This window comes from Cyprinus carpio, chromosome A23 (assembly GCF_018340385.1).
Source record: "Cyprinus carpio isolate SPL01 chromosome A23, ASM1834038v1, whole genome shotgun sequence".
Classification (NCBI taxonomy): Eukaryota; Metazoa; Chordata; class Actinopteri; order Cypriniformes; family Cyprinidae; genus Cyprinus; species Cyprinus carpio.
Window position 1 is genome coordinate 17,926,619 of NC_056594.1, and position 24,348 is coordinate 17,950,966.

Below are 24,348 nucleotides of genomic sequence, written 5' to 3' on the forward strand. Positions count from 1 at the left end.
GGTCATTTAAGAGAACTGGTCTTTTGCCATTGCACTTTATGTGTGCTCTATAAGTGGCTGTGTATGCAGAAAGAGGGAATAGGGGTAATATCCTCAGGATGAGTCAGCGTGATCAGACTGTCTTATGTCTTTGGCATGGGTGTGGCCTGGAAAGAAGATTTAGAAATGAACGGAGCGCTTTCTCTCACGGCTCACTCAAAAAAACGGCAGTTTCATACATTACATTTAGCAGTCAATATGAATCTTAAAGCAACTGTATGTGGGGTTTTTTTACCTTTAAAATCATTCTGATGCTACACTGAATTCTAATAAAGCAAAAGGCTTCTGTTTCTATCCTCAAACATGTTCTGGGTAATTTGGTGAGCAGGTGCGAAATTCCACGAAAAGAGCGGATTGTTTTACTGCAGCAACAAATACACGTGAACAGCTATCCACTGTAATTATGACAGTGGTATACATATATCCTAGTGAATGGAATCAAATCCAATACTTTTTTTATTGTTGTTGTTAATTATAATAATGATGATGATGATTATGTTGAAAATGGTTGTGCTGCTTAATTTTTGTGGAAATGCATTGTAGTACATTTTTTAGCAAAAGAACATCCTGTATTTGAAATACAATTTTTTGTTAGATTATAAATGTCATAATGTCACTTTTGATAAATTGAATATAACCTTGCTGAATAAAAGTATTGATTTCTTAAATAAATAAATAAATATTTGGAATGGTAGGGTGTAGATCACATGTATCTTTGGTTTAAAGCATGCAAAAACAGTCTTCACAACTCACAGATGATTTGTGTGCACATCCTAAATCAGACAGGACCCTTATCACACCAACACCGGTTCTGTTTATGTATTTACTGTAAACATGCCTGTATAAAGATGATGTCTGATGACCCTTCTGATCTGTAATTTGTGTGTGTGTGTGTGTGTGTGTGTTTTCTCAGGTAAGGTCAGCTTTTCTGTCTTGTTTGTTGTGTGTAAACTGTAATATTATAGTGTAAGCTGCTGTTTCCAAGCTATTCTTGAAGTCTTCCAGAACCCACAGTGGGAAACAGTCAACTTCATAACTAGCTTCATAACCCTCATAATTCATAATCTGATTCATAATCTCCTTAATGAAGGCCCCGAGGAGACTTTAGACATGCTCTGCATGTGTTACAATTCTTTAAACAGTTAACAAAGAGTATATTCTTTACAGTTAAAGCATGGGAACATTCACATCACATGAACACATTTATACATTATATATCCAGCTAATGTCTGAGAAGCAACACTATTGATTAAACGGAAACCTTTACACTGAAAGCCAAGTGGACATGCTGCTTAGCTCTTCTCAAAGATTGTATTCTTCACACTTAAATTTTGAACATAATGATAATTATTTTCCTAAAAAAGAGAAAAACATAAGAAACATTTGTGTGCCCTATAAAAGTATTTGCCATTCTTCAAATATGAATTTTAAATTGTATTAATTTAAAAGTATTATTATAAAATATATACACAAAATATCAAAATAAGTTAAGGCTGCTAAAAAAAAAATCATTTTTTTTTTTTGCAATTAATTGAAATAAATTAAATCCAATGTGATTTTTTAGTGCATGGATGAAATGAGTTCCCCTCAGGTTCACACAGGTTTGTAATGTAACCGCAGATGTAGTTGTACTTTTTTCTTTGGGCTAATTATTATTTAATTATTTATTTATACTTAAACAGTATGCTTTTTGCCATTTGATTTGATATTTTGCATTTAGTCCTATGCCTGCATTTTGAAAGGTGTGTTAAGTGTCCAATTTTTCGGGCTCACTAAAGTCTGCTTAGAATTAAATAAAAACTTCTACACTGACCGAACCTCGTCTGGAGACATATTTGACTGTTCATGTTAAGACCTCCAGTCCGGGTGGGAGGGTACGAGGGGCGAACACCACGCCCATGTTGCCATGACAACCAGCTGATCAGTGGCAATCTGATCCACGATGGGAGGAGCGGCGGTCCAGGTGCTCTAGCCAACCGTGTGCTCAGACGCTCATCAGAAGAAGATAGTTGGCCGGAGGAAAGTGTGCGAGTGGGGTATCGCGATCACAGACGGGTTATTGTTCTGATTTAACCGCTGCCTCCTAGCGATCTCCTCACCAAGAGTTCACTCGCATCCCATGGACTGGAAAATCCCGTGCTTCTGAGATACAGCTGAACTGCGTGCGCGCACAATGTTCAAGAAAAGCAAGAGCAAAGTTCTGGTGGATGAAGCGTCGGAGGAGGACGAGGTGTCGTGGCATCACGGTCACGCGAGTAAGGTAAGGTGTGATGTTGCCCGTGGCCTTCAAACTCGAGAGATCAAATGTGCTCGAGTCTCATAGTCTGGCTGGGTCACGTTTCTGCCTGTACAGTGACTGTATTGTTTACAAAGCGGATGCTCCCCCGAGTGACTCGTAAAGTAAGATTATAAAAACAGCAGCGAAATGATAAATATCATCCCCTATAATTTAATCCACTTATTAATGTGTCACCTTACTTTTGAAATCGCTCTTGTTTGACAGTTTAATTTCAGTATAAAGCATATGGATCATGCGATGAAGGGAACATTTTGAATATTTCTAATATGCAAGTATAGGGAAAAGACAGTATTTATAATATAAAAGAATGAGAATGGGATATGATGTTAAAAGTATTGAGAGAGCGAAAATAACTGTTTACATGCTTTTTTCGGTTATTTAAATGTCATTTGCACTAACCAGATTACCTGTACCTAGATAAGGCCATATTTTGGTTTTATGAATCACAATAGAAACAACTGGCCTGTATTTTTGAGAATTTGGGGTCATGGAAACTCCTTTATTTGGAATATACATCATAACTCAATGTTCCTTTTTTTGCTTATGTCATCGGCCATTCATGATAAACCCATATCTGTTGACCAATATGAGTATAGAATGTGAGAATAGGACAATAGAAATATGTTATATTACAGCAGAACAAAATTAATATATTGTAATATTCCAGCAGAATAAGAGTCTACAAGAATATGAGAATATTCTCACATTCAAGTTTATGTTCATGTTTCTCTGAGCCAGTGCTGTGATATGAATGATCATGTCGTTTGATTTTTTTTTCTTTTTTTTGTGGTTATGATCATAAATTTATCTTAATTAAATGTTGCTCTGCTGTGGCGGAGTTTAAATACAGATGCATGGCATTTCAGATCTAATGTTCTGTCAGCTGTTAGACTGCAGGAGTCAGATAAGGTCCCTACAGTGTAACAGCAGGAGACGGTTGCAGATAAGCTTTCTTTCTCTCCCCCTCACGCTTTTTTTTTTAATGTATTTTAGAAGCTTGCGCTAAAAAGTTCAAGATTCCTACTGCATTCTGTGGCTAGTGTGATATTAGACGGCCTTGACTAGGCCACAGTCATGTTCTTCCCAACAGAATCTGTTCCACAAACATGTTTTTGGTCTCAGAGATGGGAAAGAGAGTAGTCAAAATCTCTGATATCCTCGTCTGATAGTGAAAGACATTATGACAACTAGTCTAGCTGCTAGACCAAACTGTCTGATCGGCTTTCTTTCAACATAAGGGGGTTTGGTGTCACTGCATCATTGTTTCCAGGCGGAACGTTAAAGGGGTCCTATTATGCTCTTTTACAAAGTCTTGATTTTGTTTTGGGGGTGTACTAGAACAGGTTCTCATACTAGGTTGTTCGAAAAACATTATTTTTCACATATTTTACATTATTACAACACCTCTCTCCCCAGTCTGCCATGAACGGCTCAAATAGTCCTGTATCAAATAAAGGTCCGCCTTCTGAAATACGAAATGCGCTGTGATTGGTTAGCTGGGCCAGTGTGTGCTGTGATTGGTTAGCTGGGCCAGTGTGTCTTGTGATTGACAGCACTCGGCGCCTGGTCAGGAAATGTCATGCCCCTTACCATAGCCACCTGTGAGCTTCAGTGTAAATATTGCGTCAAAATCAATCACATGCGATTGTCACGCGCATTTCGTCAGTAAAGCCGGTTCCCTGATTACCGCTAAATTGCCATCACCTGCTTTCAAATGGAGTAGCATTTAATAGACAGAGCCGTAGTTCACTGACAAGCTATGCAATATCGCGTTCATTATCGAAGGCGATTCATCTGGGATAATGAATGAAAGTTATCTACGGCTCTGTCTATTAAATGCGGCTCCATTTGAAAGCAGGTGATGGCGATTTAGCAGTAATCAGGGAACCGGCTTTACTCACGAAATGCACGTGACAATCGCATGTGATATATCGTCCAGCTCTAATTGTAACCACTCTAAGTTTGTCTGTCTTGGGAAAACTAGCGCATCTCCGACATAGTGATAACACTTGTTGCCTTCTCTAGTGCAGCTCAACCAGGTCTCATCCCATTCGTCGATATTTGTGATATCACAAATCCCGGAAAATATGTGTTGTAGTCCAAACGAGTCATTCATTATAGTTTTTGAAAAGTGTTTTCTGTTAAATAAAATTTTCTTTTTGAATTGGACTTTAAGCTTTGTAACTTTGCAGATCTTTTTTATGTTCAAACAGCAACATTACAGACTAACTAAAGTTGAAAAAGTGAAAAAGCATAATAGGACCCCTTTAAAGAATGTGACACACGTCTCCTGGAAATCCTGTATAATTCAACCAATCCGATGACGACTTCGAAACTCCCAAAGTGTTTCCAATTTTGTGAGCCGTATGCATCAGACGTTCAGCCAGCGGTCTGTGGTCGTGACGTCTGAGACTGAGACTAAGACCATGGTAATACCATGGTATGGTGGGAATACGGTCATGTAAATACTATGTTACATCCTGAATTTCAGGATCCTAATATATGGAAAAGTACAATAGCATTACCATTTGATACTGAACTGTGGTACTGTCACAGCACTTTTTTCTAAGTTTATGCAAGGTATAGAGAATACCATGGTACTCTCACAATACAAAAAAAACCACTATTACTGTGATAAATGACAAAATAGCTATTATTTCCATTGTACCCTGCCAAAAACCTTGGTACCGTACTATTAATTACCGTACTATAACCGTAATTTTGTTAGTGAAGCTTATGGCTCATTATAATAGTGGTACTACTAGGCTTGTGGATTGTAAGTTGGAGAAGGAAAGGGATTGTCTCGTGTTGTTCGGTCTACAAAGGGATATTTCAGTGAGATCCGCTTCCTTCAGCTGCTAGACAGTTTGTTCACCCAGAACTTGGTATGTAGAGCAGGAAGCCCGACGGACAAGGCCAAACAAACCTTCGCTTACATTTAGCTCCAGTTCTATTCAGCTCCCGTCTGGACCTCAAATTTTATAGAAAGTTTCAATTTTCCTCTGATAAACAAGTTTTCATTGAGATGAATGTCCTCTCTGTTCCAGCGGTTTATATCGAGCTATTTTATGAGCATTGGTTTTATTTTAAACCATGTCAGGTTGCCAGTAGGTAAACATCATTATTCAGAGGTACAGTTTTGTTGATACTGTGGTTAGATCCTTCATAAATCAATTGAAGGCAGAGTAAATGGACTCCTATGACCCGGTGTGCTTCAATCATATGCTCTTTTTCAGTAAAGTCAGGTCTGAGCTGTCCCTAATATGCCACAATCATAAGAAATGGCAGAGTCCAGAGGGTAAAGGACTTAAAATATCTGAAACATTCCTTTTTGCATCTTAGCTTCACTCTTTCATTTATAAATGAGCACTCAAGAGTATTCACACTGTAATCAGGCCAAGCACTTCGGTAAGATGGGGTGTGTGGCAGTGATACAAGAAGTGAGAGGGAGTAGAAAAGGAGGAGGCAGAGGGTTGTGGGTAGAGGGAGGATGACAGGGGCATTGCAGAACAGAGGTTGATCTTTCTCTCTCTCTTCATATGAATCAAATTCTGCCTTCGAGGCATGTCAGAATAATAGTGTTTGCTCTGGATTTGCTCTTTAAGCCTTGTCTTATTGTGTTGGTGGAAATGTTGGCCATAATCAATAAAAATATATACATACTAAATATATATATAAAAAAAATAAAACCAGTGTTGTGTGAAATGCATTCATGTTTTTTAAATAAGTCACTAAGGATGCATTTATTTTATCAAAATATTACAGTAAAATATTCTGAACAATTTAAAATGCCTGTTTTCTGTCTTAATATATAATAAAATGAATTTTCAGCATCATTTACTCCAGTGTTACATGATCCTTCAGAAATCATCCTAATATGCTGATTTGGTGCTCACGAAACATTTCTTCTTATTATTATTATCAATGGCGAAAACAGTTGTGTTGCTTAGACACATGATATTTTTAGGTGTTTGTCTCAAAAAGGTCCCAAGAGCAAAGATGGCAGATATGTGTATACACCAGATCATGAGGGCGAAAGTTTTGCATGACAGCTCCATTTCCCATAATTCTCTGAAGCAGATAAAGCATCAGTTACACAGCTAATGTGCATCCTTTGCTCTTCAGTTTGTTGCGCTAGTGCTAAAAGTCTCCTGACTTTGTAGGGCAGTGAAAAAGTGAAGTAAGAACTTTCCAGGAGGCAGCACCAGTGCAGGTGGGGCAGGAAGGAAGGGGGAAGAGGTCAGACCCTTAACAGGAAGTTGAATGCCAGAGCAGTTATGATTGATCACCCAAAATAGACAGCATTAATGATAACATTAACATTAATAGATTGGATTACCACTTGAACCTAGTGGGATATCCATAAGAGGAGTGTTTAACTCCTTAACCATAGTCATGTTATGACCCTTTTTTTTGACAGAAAACAAGATCATTTTCAAGTCCCTCCTCAAATGTGCAAGACCTTGTTTATGTAGCATGCTAAAAATATCCCTCACATTTTTCTGTGTGTGTTCGTATACATTAGCATGTGTTTAAGTGTGTGCGTGTGTTCTCATTGTTTTGTTCTCCTTGGCTTTTGCTTTTTAGGATAAGGACTCCGAGGGAACAGAGGAAGTTCTGAGCCCCTCAACAAAGGTAAACACACCAACACACACATGCATAACGTTTTGTTGCTTCGAACAGACATGCAAAAATGTGTTGACAGTGTCTGAAACAATACCATAGCAGCATTGTGATGAGTGACGAGAAACGATGTGATGAGAAAAGCCTGATATGAAACATTTATTTTTGTCAGTTCTTTGTGAATGGATGCGATGATTGGCAAGATTCATAGTTTGATAATACAGTGCAGGGTAGAAAGTGTGTGTGAGTGTGTTGTGCATAATCTGAAACATGTAGAGAGGATGTGACACATTTTTTCAGAACAATCTGGACAATAGCAAAAGTAGCAATCATTCAGTGTTGTGCTTTCCTACAGTAGACTGCTATTGTTATGTCATATTTGAAATGATCAAACAAATATCTTAACTGTTCTCTGACCAGTAGAATTAAGCAGACTGTTTTTGGCCTTCTGTGTAATCAGGGGTTAACCTTTGTATTAATAGCATGGGCAGCTGGTAAATGCGATAACAATAACGGCAAAGTTTATGCAATACAAAAAAAAAACACCATACATAGACTTTAGTCACAGTAGTGCCATATTTAACTCAAGACAGGAATGAAAATGAGGCTGTGAAGGATAGAAGTTCATTGTACTGGTGGATTGTACTGCTGTTAAACAACATACAAATTGTTCAACTTCTTTCCAAAAATAACTTTCAGTAGACAAGAACTCCACAAGCTGTTTTGTGAAGATTAAAGGGATACTCCACCCCAAAAATTCTTAATCATTAATCACTTACCCCATGTCGTTCCAAACCCGTAAATTATTATTTTTTACTATTTAATTACTATTATTTTAAGTTGCAATAATATTTCACAATATTACTGTTTTTTCTGTATTTTTGATCAAATAAATGGAGGCTTGATGAGCAGAAGAAACTTCTTTCAAAAACATAAAAAATAGTAATATTTTCCAAACTTTTGGTCTGTACTGTACTATATATATATATATATACTGTATATATATATATACTATATATATTATATATATATATATATATATATATATAAACTCTTCATTTACTTACCCTTCAAAAGGTTGTAAATTTTTGATAATTTGTGGCTGGGTTGGTTTATGTCTTATGAACATTTATTGAGTTACAAACATAGTGCTGTTTTGCCAATAAAGGTTTTTACTTCATTTTTTTTTTTTCTTTTTTTTTCCCATTTCTTTTTTTTTTCCCATGAATGAGGAATTGCTTCCAGAACTGAGTGCCCAAGAGCAAAAATGGCAGCATTCAGTGTGTGCTTTTTGGACTTTTGTGTTCTGAAAGTTACAGTACATTTTCACAGCACAATGAACTCTTTTAATCTCAAAGGATCATGAGAAATCAGTTTTCCTTGATATGACTTCTTTATAGAGGCTAACAGAAAGAAAATTTCAGTTAGACTTCCAGAGAGTTCTGCTGTTTTCTTCAGCAATGGCAGGAGCTCAGTCTCAAGTTAAATCGACAGTTGTTTATTTCCACAGCATGCTATACCTAACCAAGCGGAGAGAGGGAGGACAAGACAGATGGAGTGATAGACGACAGCCAAACAAGTGTAGTGCTTTATTTGAGGTCAAAGACGACTCCAATAGTAACGTCTGTTTATCTGATGGAATGAATAATGTGCCCTAAGACTCCTAATGCTCATAAATACTAAATAAATGTGCCGGAACTCATAATAACAGCTGATCCCGACATAACAAGTGTTTATGTGCATAATCAGATGGCAAGTTTTAGCAGAGCGGAGTGACAGAACACAAAGGTCTTTGGTTTGAAACAAGACAGGGAGTGGTGAAAAAAATTAACCTTGTGCTTTTACCTTTTTTAGTGTTTGGTACATTTGAATTCCTCAAGACATGTAGCAACAGCTATTGAATATCCGGAGGATACAGAAATGAATGCAATGTAACTTGTAGATGTTTGCATATTTAGAAAAGATGCATTTGGGTGAATGTCACAGAGAAATTTCTGGGTTATGTTTCACATTAAAAAAATAATGCTATCTGGACTATTTTATATATATATATATATATGTATGTATGTATTACATTAGGAAGCCTATTTTAGAAACATTAAGATTATTTGCATATAAAGTAATTCTCATTGATAATGTAATGAAAATCATGCTATCTGGACTATTTTTTTTAGCAACTTTTACTTTTTTGTTAAATTAGCATAAACAAAACAAAGAAGAATAAAAAAACATTTACCGAATGCCATTCTGAAATCTGACAGGGATTTTCTTTTTTCTCATTACTGTAATTAAAATCATCCAGTGCAACAATACTACCATGATGTGCTTACAAATAATAATTATATATTAATTTATTTATTCATTCATTTATTCATTACAGTAATGAGAATGTGTTTTTTGTTTTTGGTCCATCACATTAAGTTTTTGCGAACTGAGGAAATTAAATGTGCTTTATTGTCTTTAAAAAAAAATTCTTATCCAGTATATATTCTCTTAATATTTTTCATTCTGATTTTGGACTGAATTATGACCCTTTTTTCAGTCGAGGGAAGAACATTCTGTACAAGTCGAGTCAGAAAAAAAAACGGACAACTTGTGAAAGTGAGCAAGAAATTGTGTGAAAGGTTCTTTCCTATATAATAAGCTGCAAAGCCGGGTTGGAATTTCAAATCCTGAGGGTCATACTGGACGCAGGCAGGGGGGAGTCTGAAGGAATGTGTCAAATTGCAGAATGACCCGAAACACACACACATACACACGTCTGCTCAGATGTCTGTCCTTGCAACCCGCTGTAATCAACATAGACCTTTCCTGTTTTTACTGTGTGATGCTCTCTGTCCCTCAGACACAGCTTTCTGCTCCTGGATTCAAGATGAAGTGTATCTATGTGATTAGCTGTCTTTGTGCCAGGCTCAAACCTGCAATCATCTCTTACCATCTGTATTTCCGTCTCACTGAGAATCCAAAGCGGAGCCTTTCTGACACAAAACACACAAATAGTCGTTTTACTCTGCGCAGAGCCGTGTTGTATGAATAAACAAGCAATTTTGCATGGTTTGTGACTCTGTTTTCGACCTTTTGTAGGATTCAAAGTTAAAGAAGGTTAAATCAAAGCGAGAAAAAGGAGACAAGAAGTTGTTTCCGTCTCAGGACGATGAACACATCTTGCTCACAGGAGTCACTGTCTCTCACAGAAGAGGGTAAGCTAAAGCTAAATGAAGTATGTTTCGCAAGCCTCAAAATTCCAATATGTATTTTTTAGATGATTGCAATAATTTTAGATGATTGTACCTAGTAAATAGGGATGGGTGGGACAACCAAAATTGTGAAATTTAAAATGTATGAATCATTTTATATTACAGTTGCAGTATGCATCATGCCATGCTGAAAGGTTAACCTAAAATATGTTTTTTTATATTACATAAACATGTATTGATGCATTTTTTGTATTATTATTATTATTGAGTTTTTTTTTTCATTATACCTTCCAAATGAAAATATAGACATGATTTTTTTAAAACTGTAGATGTTTTTATGAAATAGAATGTACGTCAATCCAATGTTTTTGAGATGATTATCGGATGTTTGTACACACACACACACACACACACACACACACACACACACACAAAAGATGTTTAAAATAGAACACAATGGTTTATAGCTTATGTGCTTCTTCACAGGCGTCTCTGCATTGGATGTGCTTGGTGGGAAAATTCAAAACCACATTTTCCAAATCTTTTGGTCTGCCTCAAACTCACGCCATTAGTTGAGCCAGAAATTGACATGTTGGGCTTCTGGAACCAACAAAGCCATGTTGTAAAAGCAGCACAGAGTGTTTATAGTCAGTCTGTGGGGGAAATGAACTGGTGGCTTGCTTAGAGTTGACTCTGCATATTAAAGTTGGATTAGGAAAAAGTATTTTAACACCAGAGACATACAAACGGCACATTTGAGTGCCTAGAAATGAAGATATAGATACTGTATGCAATAAAAATAGAGATAAATATATCTTTACATAGCAATGGAAAATCTCGCATGTATGTTTTTGGACATAAGTATAGTCTAAAATTAAACTCAACCATCAAGTAAGTGTCTGAAATGGAAACCGCACCCTGTGGCCCAGCCTCTGTCCTTCCTGCTGAAGCATATGTGGCTGCCTTGTGCAATTATGACACTTTTTTTTTTCAGTTATGCAAGCAGTACCAGTGGTGTTAATAATATTTCTTACAATAAATCATGCTGCTTCATTCTCTCCCAGGTCTGCTAAGAAAACCTGGGAGGACGACAAGAGTAAGACGCACTCAGAAAAAGACAAAGCGCACTGTCTGTGGGACAGCATCACCATGACGATGAAGCAAATCACACCTACGAGGAAGATTGACAAGATTGAGGGCTGGGAGCCGCCTCAGCTGAACGACGGGGTGGAGGAGGAAAAAAATGAGTTAGAGAAGAAGAGGAGTGACTCGTCCCCGCTGTCTTCCCCTCTGTCACTGTCTCTGCCGCATTCTCTGGGTTTGCCATCCTGGGTTGGCTTGGGTTCAGAGGAGGACTCGTCTCGTTACGCTAGTCTGACTGAATCACAGACGGGCGGCCCTGCCCAGTGGGCGGCTCGGGCGCGAGATAAATTAGCCGCCGTTCGTCGCCGAAGTCCAGCCAGCCTATCAGAGAGTAACTGGGAGGGGCTAAAATAATTTCCATATCAATCTCTATAAGGATGGCCACACCCCCTTGTAAACCAACTCTAATTGGACAGCCCACTGATAATGAAGATGTGAAGAGTAGGACCCTCAGTCCGAGAGTGCCTGCTTCCAGTGCCTGTCAACTTTTCCATTTGATATAAAAGTGCTTCCAACTTTTGAATGAAGCCTCCTCGTTGAAATCACTGGATGTACTCCTAGTTGGTGTCTGACATCACTGACCGATCACCATGGCGTTTTGTAAGTGACTTTTAAAGGCTGAATGACATTTAAACACTCAAAGAGAGAGTTCAACCAAAAATGAAAAACTTTTCATCATTAACTCACCCTTATGTCATTCCAAAAGATTATCTTAATCCCCAATAACCATATGAACCACAAAACATTTAGAACCATAAAACATACCAAAAACCAAAAGTCAGACGCCATACTGAATAGAAGATAATGAGGCTGTGAGAGATAGACTTGCCATCTTTACAATGGTACGTACTGTATACAGGTCCTAGATCACATAATTTTTACAACTTTCAAAACTGCTTCATTAAGTTTTTGTCTACTCAAAGCTTTTCAGAAAGATATTTCGTCAGCTTAACAATCAGCATGTTTTTAAACCGAATGCACTGTACTTCTATCCCTCACAACCTCGTTTTCATCCCTGTCCAAACATATGCCGCTAACTTACCCTGACCAAGACTTAATAGCTGCTAAAATGACAAAGTATCATAAATATAGTCCTAATGACTTTATTATGAGTGTTTTTATTTTACGATGAGTCGTTGTTTACAGCAATATAATTCTCTAGTCATTGTATGAAAAGTCAGTCAGTCAGTCATTCTGCTAAACTTCTCTTTTTAGATGACATAAGGGTGAATAAATGATGACGGAATATCTATTTTGTAGGTAACCTCTCTTTAAATATAGATTTTATCAGCGCCGATTAGTCTCAGTGAGACTCAGTCACCATAATCACTCCTGACGAGAGATCGACGCTTTGTTCAGCTGTGGTTAATTTATTCTGCTATGTAGATCAAGAGTGAATGTGAAAAGAAACACCTTCCTTCGTAGATTTACAGACGCTACTGCCTGCTGATTCACAATCGTAATGTACTGTAATTACTCTATGCAGTCATTTCCTTGCTATAATCCCAAACTACTTGCTATATTGATCGTGCTAGCAGTATATTCAGTGCCACTTTTCAGTCACAAAGAAGAACTTCCTGTGGCTTTATAAGACTTGCAGGGAACAGTTTTTAATTGAACGTGTATGTGCTCGGTCCTGTCGCTGGAGATTTTGAGCTTTAATCAAACTGCTAATTATAATCATTGGATTCATTTGGGAAAAAAACACTGTCTTCTAGGGTTGAAACCAAGTTCTGGTTGGTTCTTCAGGGATGGAATGAGCACCCAGGTCTCATTAATAATGCTTAATGGTAACGATTGTTACAAACCATATTTGAAGCCTTCTAAAGACCTCAAGAGCTGTGCCGTTTTATCATGAAGTGTTTTCTTGCTGTGCCTCGAATTCATTTTGTAGTGATCACAACATGTTAACTAGTTATTCTCTTCCAACACCCTCAACATGTTAAAAATGACAATCATCATTTATAAGACTGATATAAAATGTATTGTATATTAACCTTTGGCCGATGCCATTAAACCGCCTGTAAGATCTTTGGTTGCTAGAAAAACATGACAGTGTCTTATTCACTTTACGATTTTAGGAGATTATTTATAAGCAGATTCTGAAAGTAAGTGGGTTTGCTGCTCTTAGTTGTTCATAGTAGCTTTATATAATTAGTCTACAAAGATGATTACAAATTGTTAGTTTCAGATTTTGCTATTTATATTTCGGGCCTTGGCAAGAATCTTTCGATTTTACTACTGAATGATTTTTTTTTTCTGTATTATGATTTAAATGCAAATAATAAGATGCTGTAGTTCCAGGGGTTCAGATAAGTTGGTGAATCTGAATAAAAAAGTTACTTTATAAACAAGCTTTGTTTTTTGTTTCTGTTTCTTTGTACTGAAGAAAGCAGTATTACAGATAGACAACTCGATTTTGGCGGGAAGTAACGGTTTAAAGTTAAAACATCTTGATAGATTTGTTTCTTAAAAACACGCAGCTTTTCACACGATGTTAACTGATGGACTGGAGTTGTGTGGATTATTTGTGATGTTTTTATCAGCTGTTTTGACTCTCATTCTGACGGCACCCATTCACTGCAGAGGATCCATTGGTGAGCAAGTGCAAGACAATACCAATACAAGACTTTTCCCCCAAAGGTTTTAATTATTTTAGGTAACATTGTTTCTTGCAAATGCTTGATAGTACCAAACACATCCTACACAGCCATTTCAATGACATTTAAATTATTGGAATAGTAAAGGAATATTACAAAGTTCAGAGAAAGGATATAAAATACATTTGTTCATAAATAGCAAGGCTTACATTAGATTTTCCATCTGCCCTCACGAACAGATTCGACAAAAGTGTATCGTAAAAAGTTTTGTGCAGCAAATGTACACTTTAGTGTTGACGCATCAAATATATATGCACAGCATGACACAACAACAAGAGAGCTCACGTAAACATTACCTAGGACTACTTCTGACGTGCATTTCATTGGTATAGAAATGAAAATACATACATGAAAAGACAATAGAATCTCTGCTTAGGATCTCTTTTCACTTCAGTTTGTCTTAACATCAAGTTTTTCTTTTTTTCCCTTTTTTAACAAACAATCCTTCACATATCCCGCCTCTTTTTGCTGTTCATCTCCCATCTTTCTGTGCTTAAAGAACAGATGAATTGTTTGAGAACACAACGAGGATAAAAAAAGTGGACAAATATGTAAGAAACACTAATATTATGACATCTTTCCATAAGCCCTTAAAGTTTGGGTGAGGCAACAGAAAATTCAGTCATTGGTTACATTATCGGAAGTTTGAACATTTTAATCACAGTACAACTGTCTGGGAAACGTAAAAGAGGAGAGGAAAGGACATGGTTTGGAGCACAGAGCTGAAAAGGTGAAAATGTTCTATCAGTGTTAGAGGTCTTTGTTTGCAGGTGTTCCATAAAGGAGATCGGAAGGCGAGAGGTCCAAGAACATTCTGAATTTCAGAACTTGAAGAGGTCTATGAAGTGCTGGGGAGAGACAGGGGTGAGGCAGCTGTCCGGATCATTTGCTGTGCAAGGATGTCCCGAGTCCTGTGATGGAAAGAGAAAGCGGTCAAAATCAGATTGAAGCATTTTCTGATGAAAATGTGTGTTTTTGTCCATGCAAAAGCTGCCGTTACATTGGTTGGTTGCTAGGGTCCCTTCTTAATAACCTTTTTTTATTATTATTATTATTATTGTGAAGAACATTTTAATAATCTAAAGAAACTTTTTTCACTATAAAGACTTTTGTGCACATGAAAGATTCCATGGATATTAAAAGTTCTTTATGGAACCAGCGTTGCCAATAAATAACTTAAAATTAAATTTTAAGTCTATGGGATTTTGCTGCCCTTTTTACCATCCGCCTGGCAAAAATTGTAAGTCTGATGGCACAGAAAAGTTTTAACACAACTCTCCTCAACTAGCCGTATTATTCGTGGTATTATTCATGTCTGAAGCACAAACAGTATAGGATGAATTACCAGTGCTGGGTAGGTTACTTAACAATTGTAGACCGTTACTGATTTGTAGTTAGTAAAAATATAGTTAGTTATAGACATTTTAGGTAATGTATTCTGAACCCTACAGCAAGTACATGTTGTTAATTAATATTACTTGGTACTTAAATGCACAATAATGTGTAACCTGACCTGTATTAAAAATATTCAGTTACTACCCAGCACTGCAAGTTACACACCAAGTGAACATAATACTCAGGGTTAGGGGTTTATTAAAATCCAAGTATAAGCAAATAGATTAGTCACTGTATGCATGTTCATGTGATCAGTCGAGAGATGCATTAGTGTATAATGATTTTGAAAAACATACTGACGACATAAAAAACCAAATGAGGGAAAAAGACGACATTCAGAAAAATATATCCAATCAAATATTAAAATGAATACAAACAATACAGATCAAGTCCAGCTGATTCAAATGGATGGAAGTGCAAGACAAAATGATGGGCAGAAAAAGAATAAGACGACAGAGGTTAGGAGAAAAATAAATGAGTGATGAAGCAAACTCATTTTATTTACAGACACTAATTTTAAAACGTGCACACTCAAAAGATTTAACATGTACCTTAAAGATTAAAGCCAGGTGTCTGTCCTTTAGGAGATAAGGGACCAGGAGGAGAACAGGAAAAGAATAAAAAGGCTAAAGGTCAAAGGGTAGAGGAATTTAATTGATAATAATTAGACAATATTTTGTTGAGTGTGTTATTGTTCTGGTACTTCTTTCGTGGACTCCCAAAGCTTTCAATATTCTTCATATTCTGTGCAGTGATAAGTTTGCAGGACTAACTGAAATTTTACTTTTCCAATAAGTTTAAATTAATTTGTACCTTTCACTGGCATTTTTACCTTTATAAGGCCAATCTTTTTTCTAACCTAATTACATTTTTGCATCAGCTTTTGTGTCAAATTCTTAAATGTAATCAGTAAATTCAAATAGCAAGACTGTTACCAATCAAATTAAATCAGTATCAACAAAGTTTGTGTTTGAAATGCAGAGGTGGCACAGAATCTATTTATTAAAATGTAAAATGAATGCTTTGATGTTTACTTTAATACTGATAATTTTGGAACTAATACACGGTATGCTATACACTGCACTTTAACTCCAACAATGCTATACAATGTCTAACTATACATACACACTGCATTTAATACAATAATCTATCTGCTACCACTGGATACCATCCAATGCTCATACATAACATTTTGCGTATCCAGTTCATGTATAATCTGTTTCACCTTCGCACATTTTATGTGTATATATGTCTACATAATGTAGAATGTGTACATACTGTGTATAACGTGTAGTGCTAACTGTAAGTATGTCTAATAGTACACTGTGTGTACTGACTTTATGTGTGTGTATATTGCACATTGTCATCGGTTGAAGTCTGTATGTTTATATGTAAATTGTTTCGGCAGTGTCTGGAGCACGGTCCCAAGAATTTCACTCAGTAAGGCACATGTGCTGTTGCGATGTGACAATAAAAGTGATTTGATTTGATGATTTAATACTGAGAGCTTTAATACTGATATTTGAAATGATTTTTGAAGAAAAAAAAGGGAAAATATAAACCTAAAATTGCCAGTTGGTTGTGGCATATCACTACATGAGTGAGTCACTGAGTCATTCATTCAACTGATTCGTTCAAACAGCTGATAGATTCAGTAACGAGACACTGTGTGTTGCTCAGAGAGGCAAAACAGTTTTGCTGTGGCTTTGTTTGGAACTATATTCATGTCAAAATAAAGCAAAAACAAGTGTCTATTAAGTCACTTAAAATTAACTTCTTGTTTATTGAACTGTTCATCAAATCAATATCACATTTGCAACCATCCTGATATTTGCCTAAAAAAATTTACTCTTCATGTGATATTAACTATCATAAATAATATAAAAGACATAAAAGTTATACAAGTTATACAAAGTTACACTGAATTTGCCCCCTTATCTAGAATGTTGGGGGAATGTAAATGTATTTGAATAGACTAAATCACGCAGTGAAAGCGTGGACTCTAAATGAAGTCTTACCTACATCACATAGTGTATGCGTGCACTCTCTGGGTGTTTTTGCTTGGTTTTTGGATATTGCCAAATCGCATATAGTTTTAACAACAATTACATTATCTTAGATTATATATAATCGCACTCCCCTACCCAAAACTGTTAATCTAAACTTTTTCCAAGTGAAAATAGGTATGTATATGTTATAACTGAGCTTTCATATTTTAACTTCAGTCATTATTTAGGTGAACTATTCCTTTAAAAACACTACTGTTCAAAAATGTGGGGCCAGTAAAAATACTTTCTTTAATAAATTAATACTTTTTTCAACAAAAATGCATTAAATTGATCAAGTGACAGTAAAGACATTTATAATGTTACAAAACATTACTGTTTCAAATAAATGCTTTTTTTTCTTCTTTTTTTAGTTTCTATTCATCAAAGAGTCCTGAAAAATTTATCACAGTTTAAATAAAACTACTAAGCAGGGCTACTGTTTTCAACATTGATATTAAATGTTTCTTAAACAGCAAAACAGCATATCAGAATGATTTCTGAAGGATCATGTGACACTAAAAACAGAGTAATAATGCTGAAAACATTACATTTGAAAATATATTAAAACAATTATTTTAAATTGTTCACCATTTTCAAAATTATTCCGAACACTGCTCAGTACAACTTTTTTTTCTTTTTGATAAAATAAATGTGGCCTTTGTGAGCTTAGGAGACTTTTAAGGAAACATTTAACAAATCTTACTGATCCCAAACATTTTAACGGAGGAGTATATGCTAATACTGGTCGCCTATTAAGATCATTGGAACACACTGATGCTTGTCTATCGATAATTGCGTCTACAAGGAGTTCCTAAACACAAACTGTGATTATAAAAGATCTTTCCACACAAACAAAAAAACAGCATGTAAGGGTAGCTTGTTTAGGAGCAATCAAGTGGGCTTCAACATTAGAAACGTTTGAAAAAGGCACTTAAATCTAAATAGTAACAAAATCTGAAGGGATATTGTATTGTCTATTTACAGACCAGAATGTCTGACAATTAAAAAAGGATTTCTTACATTCCAGAAGAGGATGCTACAGTGCCTGCAGAACTGCAGAGTGTCTCCGTACTGTTCTTTCACAGGGTAGTATTTCTGAAGTGTGAAAAACATCAGCTTCCAGTCCACATGGCCCTTCTCTGACAGAATCAAGTGCCTGCAGAACTGAACACACAGGAACAGAGAGCTCTGTGAGGAACAGAGGCCTCTCTCACATGCTTGTGTGCATGACTGCCATCTTGCGGCTAAATTAAGTCACTGACCCAACTTTCAGCAAAAGACTCACATTAAAGAATCTCCTTCAAAAGTGCTTAAAACGAACAATTATATCTGGGCAATTCTTTAATTAGGAATATCTTTGACTACTTAAAATCTTGAAAAGAATGAAATATTGAGCATGTGTGTATTTGTGTGTGATGGTAATGACGTTTATGACTGACTTAATAAATTCTTATTCCTCACCTGTTTCTCGGCGAAATGAAACTGGCACAGTTTCTTCCACAGTTGCCGGTCCTCACTGAGCATGTGCAGTGTTGGTGTGGTTTGTCCCATATTGATGATGTCGCAGGCATCACTAAACTTGAACAGGATGTTGTTTTGCATGTGCAAAGGAAGGTCGCTCAGTGTCATGCCATTTGAAACTTGCTGCAACAAGACATATTTAGCATTATATAAATACAAAGAAAAGATTGTTGGCTACTACAATCACAAGAAATACAAGATGATGGTCATGCACAAGAAGCACTTTTTATTATGGATGGATGCACTTTTTTGGACTTCTTTTGGACTGTTGTACAGAAATAACCACCCACTGCCAAAAGCTTGGAAGAGCCAAAATACAAGATACAAGAACAGCTGACTTTAGTCCAAAAAATTTATTAGACAGCAGAGCTGATTAATTTGTTAGATAAGCACAGCATCTCCGTTACATAAGGAAGCCTACGAAGACCTTTTTTTTTATTTTATTTTTTTATTTAGTATTATGGCTTTAATATTAAAATACATATTTTTAAATTTCAAATATATTTATTTGTATTAATTATTTATTATGATTTGTATTAATTAATTATTTATTATTTATTAATGTTTAATTATGAATTAGCTTATTGATTTATCATTCATTTTTATCATTAATTTACTATTTTGTATTAATTACATATGTTATAACATTTAATTTTTTATATAATAAATGTATACTGTAAAAAAGCTGGGTGGTTTATTGAGATTGTACAAGGTTTCAATATATTCTTTATAAGCAATATTTTATGAGGCAATACAGATTATATAGATATACAGTAGTTTGAAATGAGTGCTTCTGAAAAATAGCAGAAGAGCTGCTGCATGGGGAAGCACATAATCCAATTTGTCCTAAACATCAGACATGCTTTATATTAAGAACTTAAAAAAACTTGCAAGATATAGTTAACACGTATAGTTTAAAGCAGTTGTAATGTGATTTTAACCCCTTCTTTGCACATGATAGCCAATAGCCTACATGGATACTTTCACTATATTTGTTTTCGTGGCCTTTAATACAAAAAATGTTTTATTGGACAACATTATATATATTTTAATCCATATAGAAAAATGTATTAAATACCGTGATATACTGTATGCCATATATCGAAATACAGGCAAAAAAATGTTTGTTTTTTTACCATTTTGCCCAGCTCTATAATGTAAAAATTTAAAATTATATGATATACAATAATAATATAATCATATTAATATAATCATATTATTTATTATTATCATCCCACTACTCACTAGATGTGGGTTGACTGACCTGTGCATTTATAAAAAAAAAAAAAAATATATATATATATATATATATATATATATATATATATATATATATTTTTTTTTTTTTTTTTTTTTTTTTTGGTGCTTTAAAGGGGTTTAAGTAACTCTTTTAATAAACCCAATGACCAACTGATTTTTGCTTATGCTTAACCTATAACACTGTGAAAAAGCCTACCTTTGGAATTTGCAAACTGTTGAGCTGCTGCTGCCAGTTTAAGATGGTTTCTAAACGGCAGACCCAAATGTTGATGTTGCCAATCAGAACACACTTCCCAACTTCTCGGATGAGGATACAGAGAGTGGAGCTTAGATCATTCAGCAACGCTTTGATCAGACGTGGGTTATGATGGTCATCCAGAACTGTGCGATTAAAAAAATAAATAAATAAAATACATTTGTATATGCACATATATTGGGACAATATGTCTTCCGCATTTTCTATGTAACTGGATAAAGTCTGTGAATAATGCTGAATGATCAGCTCACCCTTTCTCACAATCTTCTCCAGGACATTGAAATAGTTTTTCTGAGCAGCTCCACTCAAAGACGTCAGCTGGGACTTGGCAATCAACTGCAGAAGCTAAGAGAAGTAAACAGAGTGGATAAAGTGAGAGAGGATACAGAAGCAGAGTAAGTAAATCAAACGGAGAGAGGTATTCTAGCAACTGTTCAGCAGAGAACAGAACATCTTACTTTGACCACATAGTTGAATCGCCGCACATCCTGAATGGCGCTGGAAAAATCCAGACGATTGAAGGCCTCACCAAGCGTACAGTACCCATGCCTCTGCAACAACAGACACACGGTTCGGATTTGACCAAAGTCAGAAAAGACTACCGATGGGAGAACTGTGAAATATAAACAATGACATCAAATATTCTATGACTCATGTTTTTTGTTTGCTACTGTTTGTACATGTCGATGCTATGACATAATTTATCTCACCTCTCGCGTACTCTCCTTCTGAACATAGATCCACCTCTCCTGGAAAAAAACTGGAGAACAAGATTCAAATATATTTCATCTATTTACTACTATATTATATACATTATATAAATTCTGTCACTATTTACTCACCCACATGATGTTCCAAACTTGTATGGCATTGGTTGGCAAAAGAAGATATTTTGAAAAATGGTTCCATTCCCATTGACTTCCATTTTACAGACAAAAATTCTAATGGAAAACAATGGGAACTGAAACTGTTTGGTTACCAAATTTCCTTCAAAATATGTTCTTTTGTGTTCCACAGAAGAAAGAAATGCATAGAGGTTTGGAACAACTTGAGGATGAGTAAAAGAATTTTCAACTGCTTAGGTTTATATGTGCATTTATCTGTGATTGACTAAGACTAAGTTAAAAAAGACCGTAAATTAGTAATCATTACACAGCGCTCTAGAAATCTGGATTCTGATTGGTCAATTGTAGCATTCTGTGGTAATATATTTTTGTACAATGACCGCTAAACTGTATAATGGCCTATTGTCCCAAGAAACTCGTTTAATTTTCAATTTGAGATTTTTCTTATGATAACTAAGTGTGATGTAAAAAATAATAGTTAATTAGTAATTATTACACACCTTTGGAAGAATTCTTATGTGGCATTCTGTGACCAAAAAAAATTGTGTAATGACTGCTAAACTGTATAAAAACACACAGTATGATTGTTCCACAAAAAAACAAAACAAAAAAAATCTCACTATTAAAACGTGTGCTGCATTGCTGTGCTGCTTTGAAACAATCTATTTTTTATAAAGCACTACATAATTAAATCTGACTAGACTTGTAATTTGGCATGGTGTAAAAAATATATATACATATTAAATGATTAATAATTACACAGCTCTAATGGAAAATTCATTCTGAATGCCTAACTGCAGCATTCTGTGGTCTTGTATTTTTATATAATGACCGCTAAACAACATAACTGCCCATTGTCCCAAAAAATTGTAATTAACTGTGCAATTTGAGATCATTTTTGTGATAATCAAGTGTGATGTAATAAAATATTATAGTTTTTTTTTACACTGTGACTTAGTGTTGTTGTTGAAGAAATCCTTTTTTCTCTTCTTGGCAGCTATTTCACAGACATCTCCCACGTAGACATTCTCCTTGTCATTGTCCAATCTAGAGAGTTAAGAAGTTAAAGTTAACTATGACTATACCAAAATACGCTTAAGACAATACATTTCCATTTAACAATTATTTTCAGAGCGACCTACAAAAAGTATATGATCATGTGATAAACAGTATAATAGCAAGCATGATAGCAAGATTGTTAGGAGCACTAACTAGTACACACAACTTGACACATAATGCAATAAAACATAGTGAAAATCAAGAAACCAATGCAAGTTCTTATTAATTATTAATCAAAGTATTGCTAAATGAGTTCTGAAGATCTGAAGACGTTTTAGCTTACACAGGTGAGTGTGCGGTCTATTGTCAAGTGAAACTGAATACTTAAAAATCACATGTGATGCAGGAGTACACTAAAACTATCCAAACATCTACTTGTGTCCTCACACAGCCAGATGGTTTCAAATGTACGCGTTTCCTCGTAATCTGTCTGGCCGACCTCAGGTCTGTTGTTTCCATGACAGCATGGTCAGACTAAGGTGTTTTTAGCTCAGTTGATTGAATATATTAAAAAAATAGTTCAATGCAGTCTATTCTACAGTATACTATTCCAGACAATGATGAAAGACGGTGAAAATAAACACCAGTTCTAAACACGGATATCTGACTTCCCACATGCCACATACACACTTCTATTTGAGTCTGTTCCTCAATGCTTTTCTGAGGTGGTGTAGCTTTGTGGTTAAAGATCGGAGGTGGTAACTGAAAGGTTGTAGGTTAGGTTATCACCCTAGAACTAACACTACATTACGCTGACATAATTCAAAGCATTTCTTACTCTTCCAAGGTAAGTTCATTGATATTGTCCCCCAGCATGTGGTTCAAATATTCAAAGCGTTTCCAGCCATCTTCAGTTTTGATCCAGCTCCAGCCTGGTGATCTCCAATCTTGGCCCAAGAATGGCATGTTCTTCCACCTGATCCAGAGATCTGAATACAAGAGACTCTTATCTCAAACCATTATAACACAGCAAATGCTTGTCATATATCACATGATCAAACAATATCATCATGATCTGATCAGACAACACATAATAACAGTCATGCAAGGCTTTAAAAGCCTTATTTCACAATCTTTATGTAAACATTATCTTTGTAAAAACAAAGATTTCGCATTTTGATGTTAATTTGTAAATTGAAGATAAGCTCTTGCTTCTTGAAGAACTAACGTTACTGCCAATAAATTTGCACAAATGCAAAGCCTGCCAATAGCCTTATCTTTTTTAAACGTCGACAAAACACTAAAGACAGCTCAAATCTCTACTTCTATTGTTGTTTTACTTGTAAAATCGTGTATTTGTATTGATAACGGACGAATATTTAACTTTACTTACAGCGAGTCCTTTGTTATGATGATAATTTTCTGCTTTTCTTTGAATATTGACGGAAGTAAACAGTCAGAAAAAGCGGACTGTAAGGCACGCCTCCCGTCGTTTGTGATTGGCCGTCGTGTTTGTATTTATTTTGTTGCTACCCGGAATTCCCCAGCTGATTGGCTCTCGGTCCTGTCGATCACTCAGCGCATTTATCCCGAGCTCTCCGTCTCTGCAGCTTCTTACACGTGACACGGACGATGCACATGTTGTCATGTTTTGATTTTGTGATGGGGGAAATGAAATGGAGAGAATGAACGATGGAATAAACTAACCGAGCATATTGGATCATGCGGCGTCACAAAGTAAACATTTCACTGCTTGGTTTTGGATATAAGGAATAAATAGGCTTATATGTAATCCCCTCAGCCAGCTAAACAGTAGCTAGAAAATGTAAAAATATTCATTCTTGATTTTAATGGAAGTCAATGGTTACTGTCAACTGTTTAGTTACCAACATTCTTTAAAAAAAAAATAATAATTATATATATATATATATATATATATATATATATATATATATATATATATATATATATATATATATATATATATATTGTGTTCAACAGAAGAAATAAACTCTTATAAGTTTGGAACAAGTGGAGAGTGAGTAACTCTTAAATATTCATTT

At 35.5% G+C, this 24,348-nt stretch overlaps 2 protein-coding genes across 3 annotated transcripts; one reads left to right on the forward strand and one right to left on the reverse strand.

The window, feature by feature from the left end:
- Positions 1–1,972: 1,972 nt before the first annotated feature.
- LOC109113214 (testis development-related protein-like) lies at positions 1,973–11,999 on the forward strand. Its single transcript, XM_019125998.2, has 4 exons — positions 1,973–2,299; positions 6,926–6,973; positions 10,046–10,161; positions 11,223–11,999. Exons 1-4 carry the CDS (start codon positions 2,213–2,215, stop codon positions 11,653–11,655), a joined length of 684 nt encoding a protein of 227 aa, XP_018981543.2. The 5' UTR covers positions 1,973–2,212; the 3' UTR covers positions 11,656–11,999.
- A 2,396-nt stretch (positions 12,000–14,395) lies between these two features.
- On the reverse strand, positions 14,396–23,808 carry LOC109052683 (F-box only protein 25-like). Of its 2 annotated transcripts, XM_042713521.1 has the most exons (11): positions 23,679–23,808; positions 23,124–23,274; positions 22,233–22,333; positions 21,152–21,201; positions 20,900–20,992; positions 20,693–20,786; positions 20,382–20,566; positions 18,866–19,048; positions 18,425–18,568; positions 15,908–15,934; positions 14,396–14,872 (listed from the first exon to the last, which is right to left on the reverse strand). In XM_042713521.1, the coding sequence occupies exons 2-11, from the start codon at positions 23,249–23,251 to the stop codon at positions 14,783–14,785; spliced, it is 1,095 nt and encodes a 364-aa protein (XP_042569455.1). In that variant the 5' UTR covers positions 23,252–23,274; positions 23,679–23,808; the 3' UTR covers positions 14,396–14,782. The 2 variants fall into 2 exon arrangements, with proteins under 2 accessions (XP_042569455.1, XP_042569456.1); XM_042713522.1 differs by lacking the exon at positions 15,908–15,934 and having other exon boundaries at positions 23,679–23,807.
- Between the last annotated feature and the right edge of the window lie 540 nt (positions 23,809–24,348).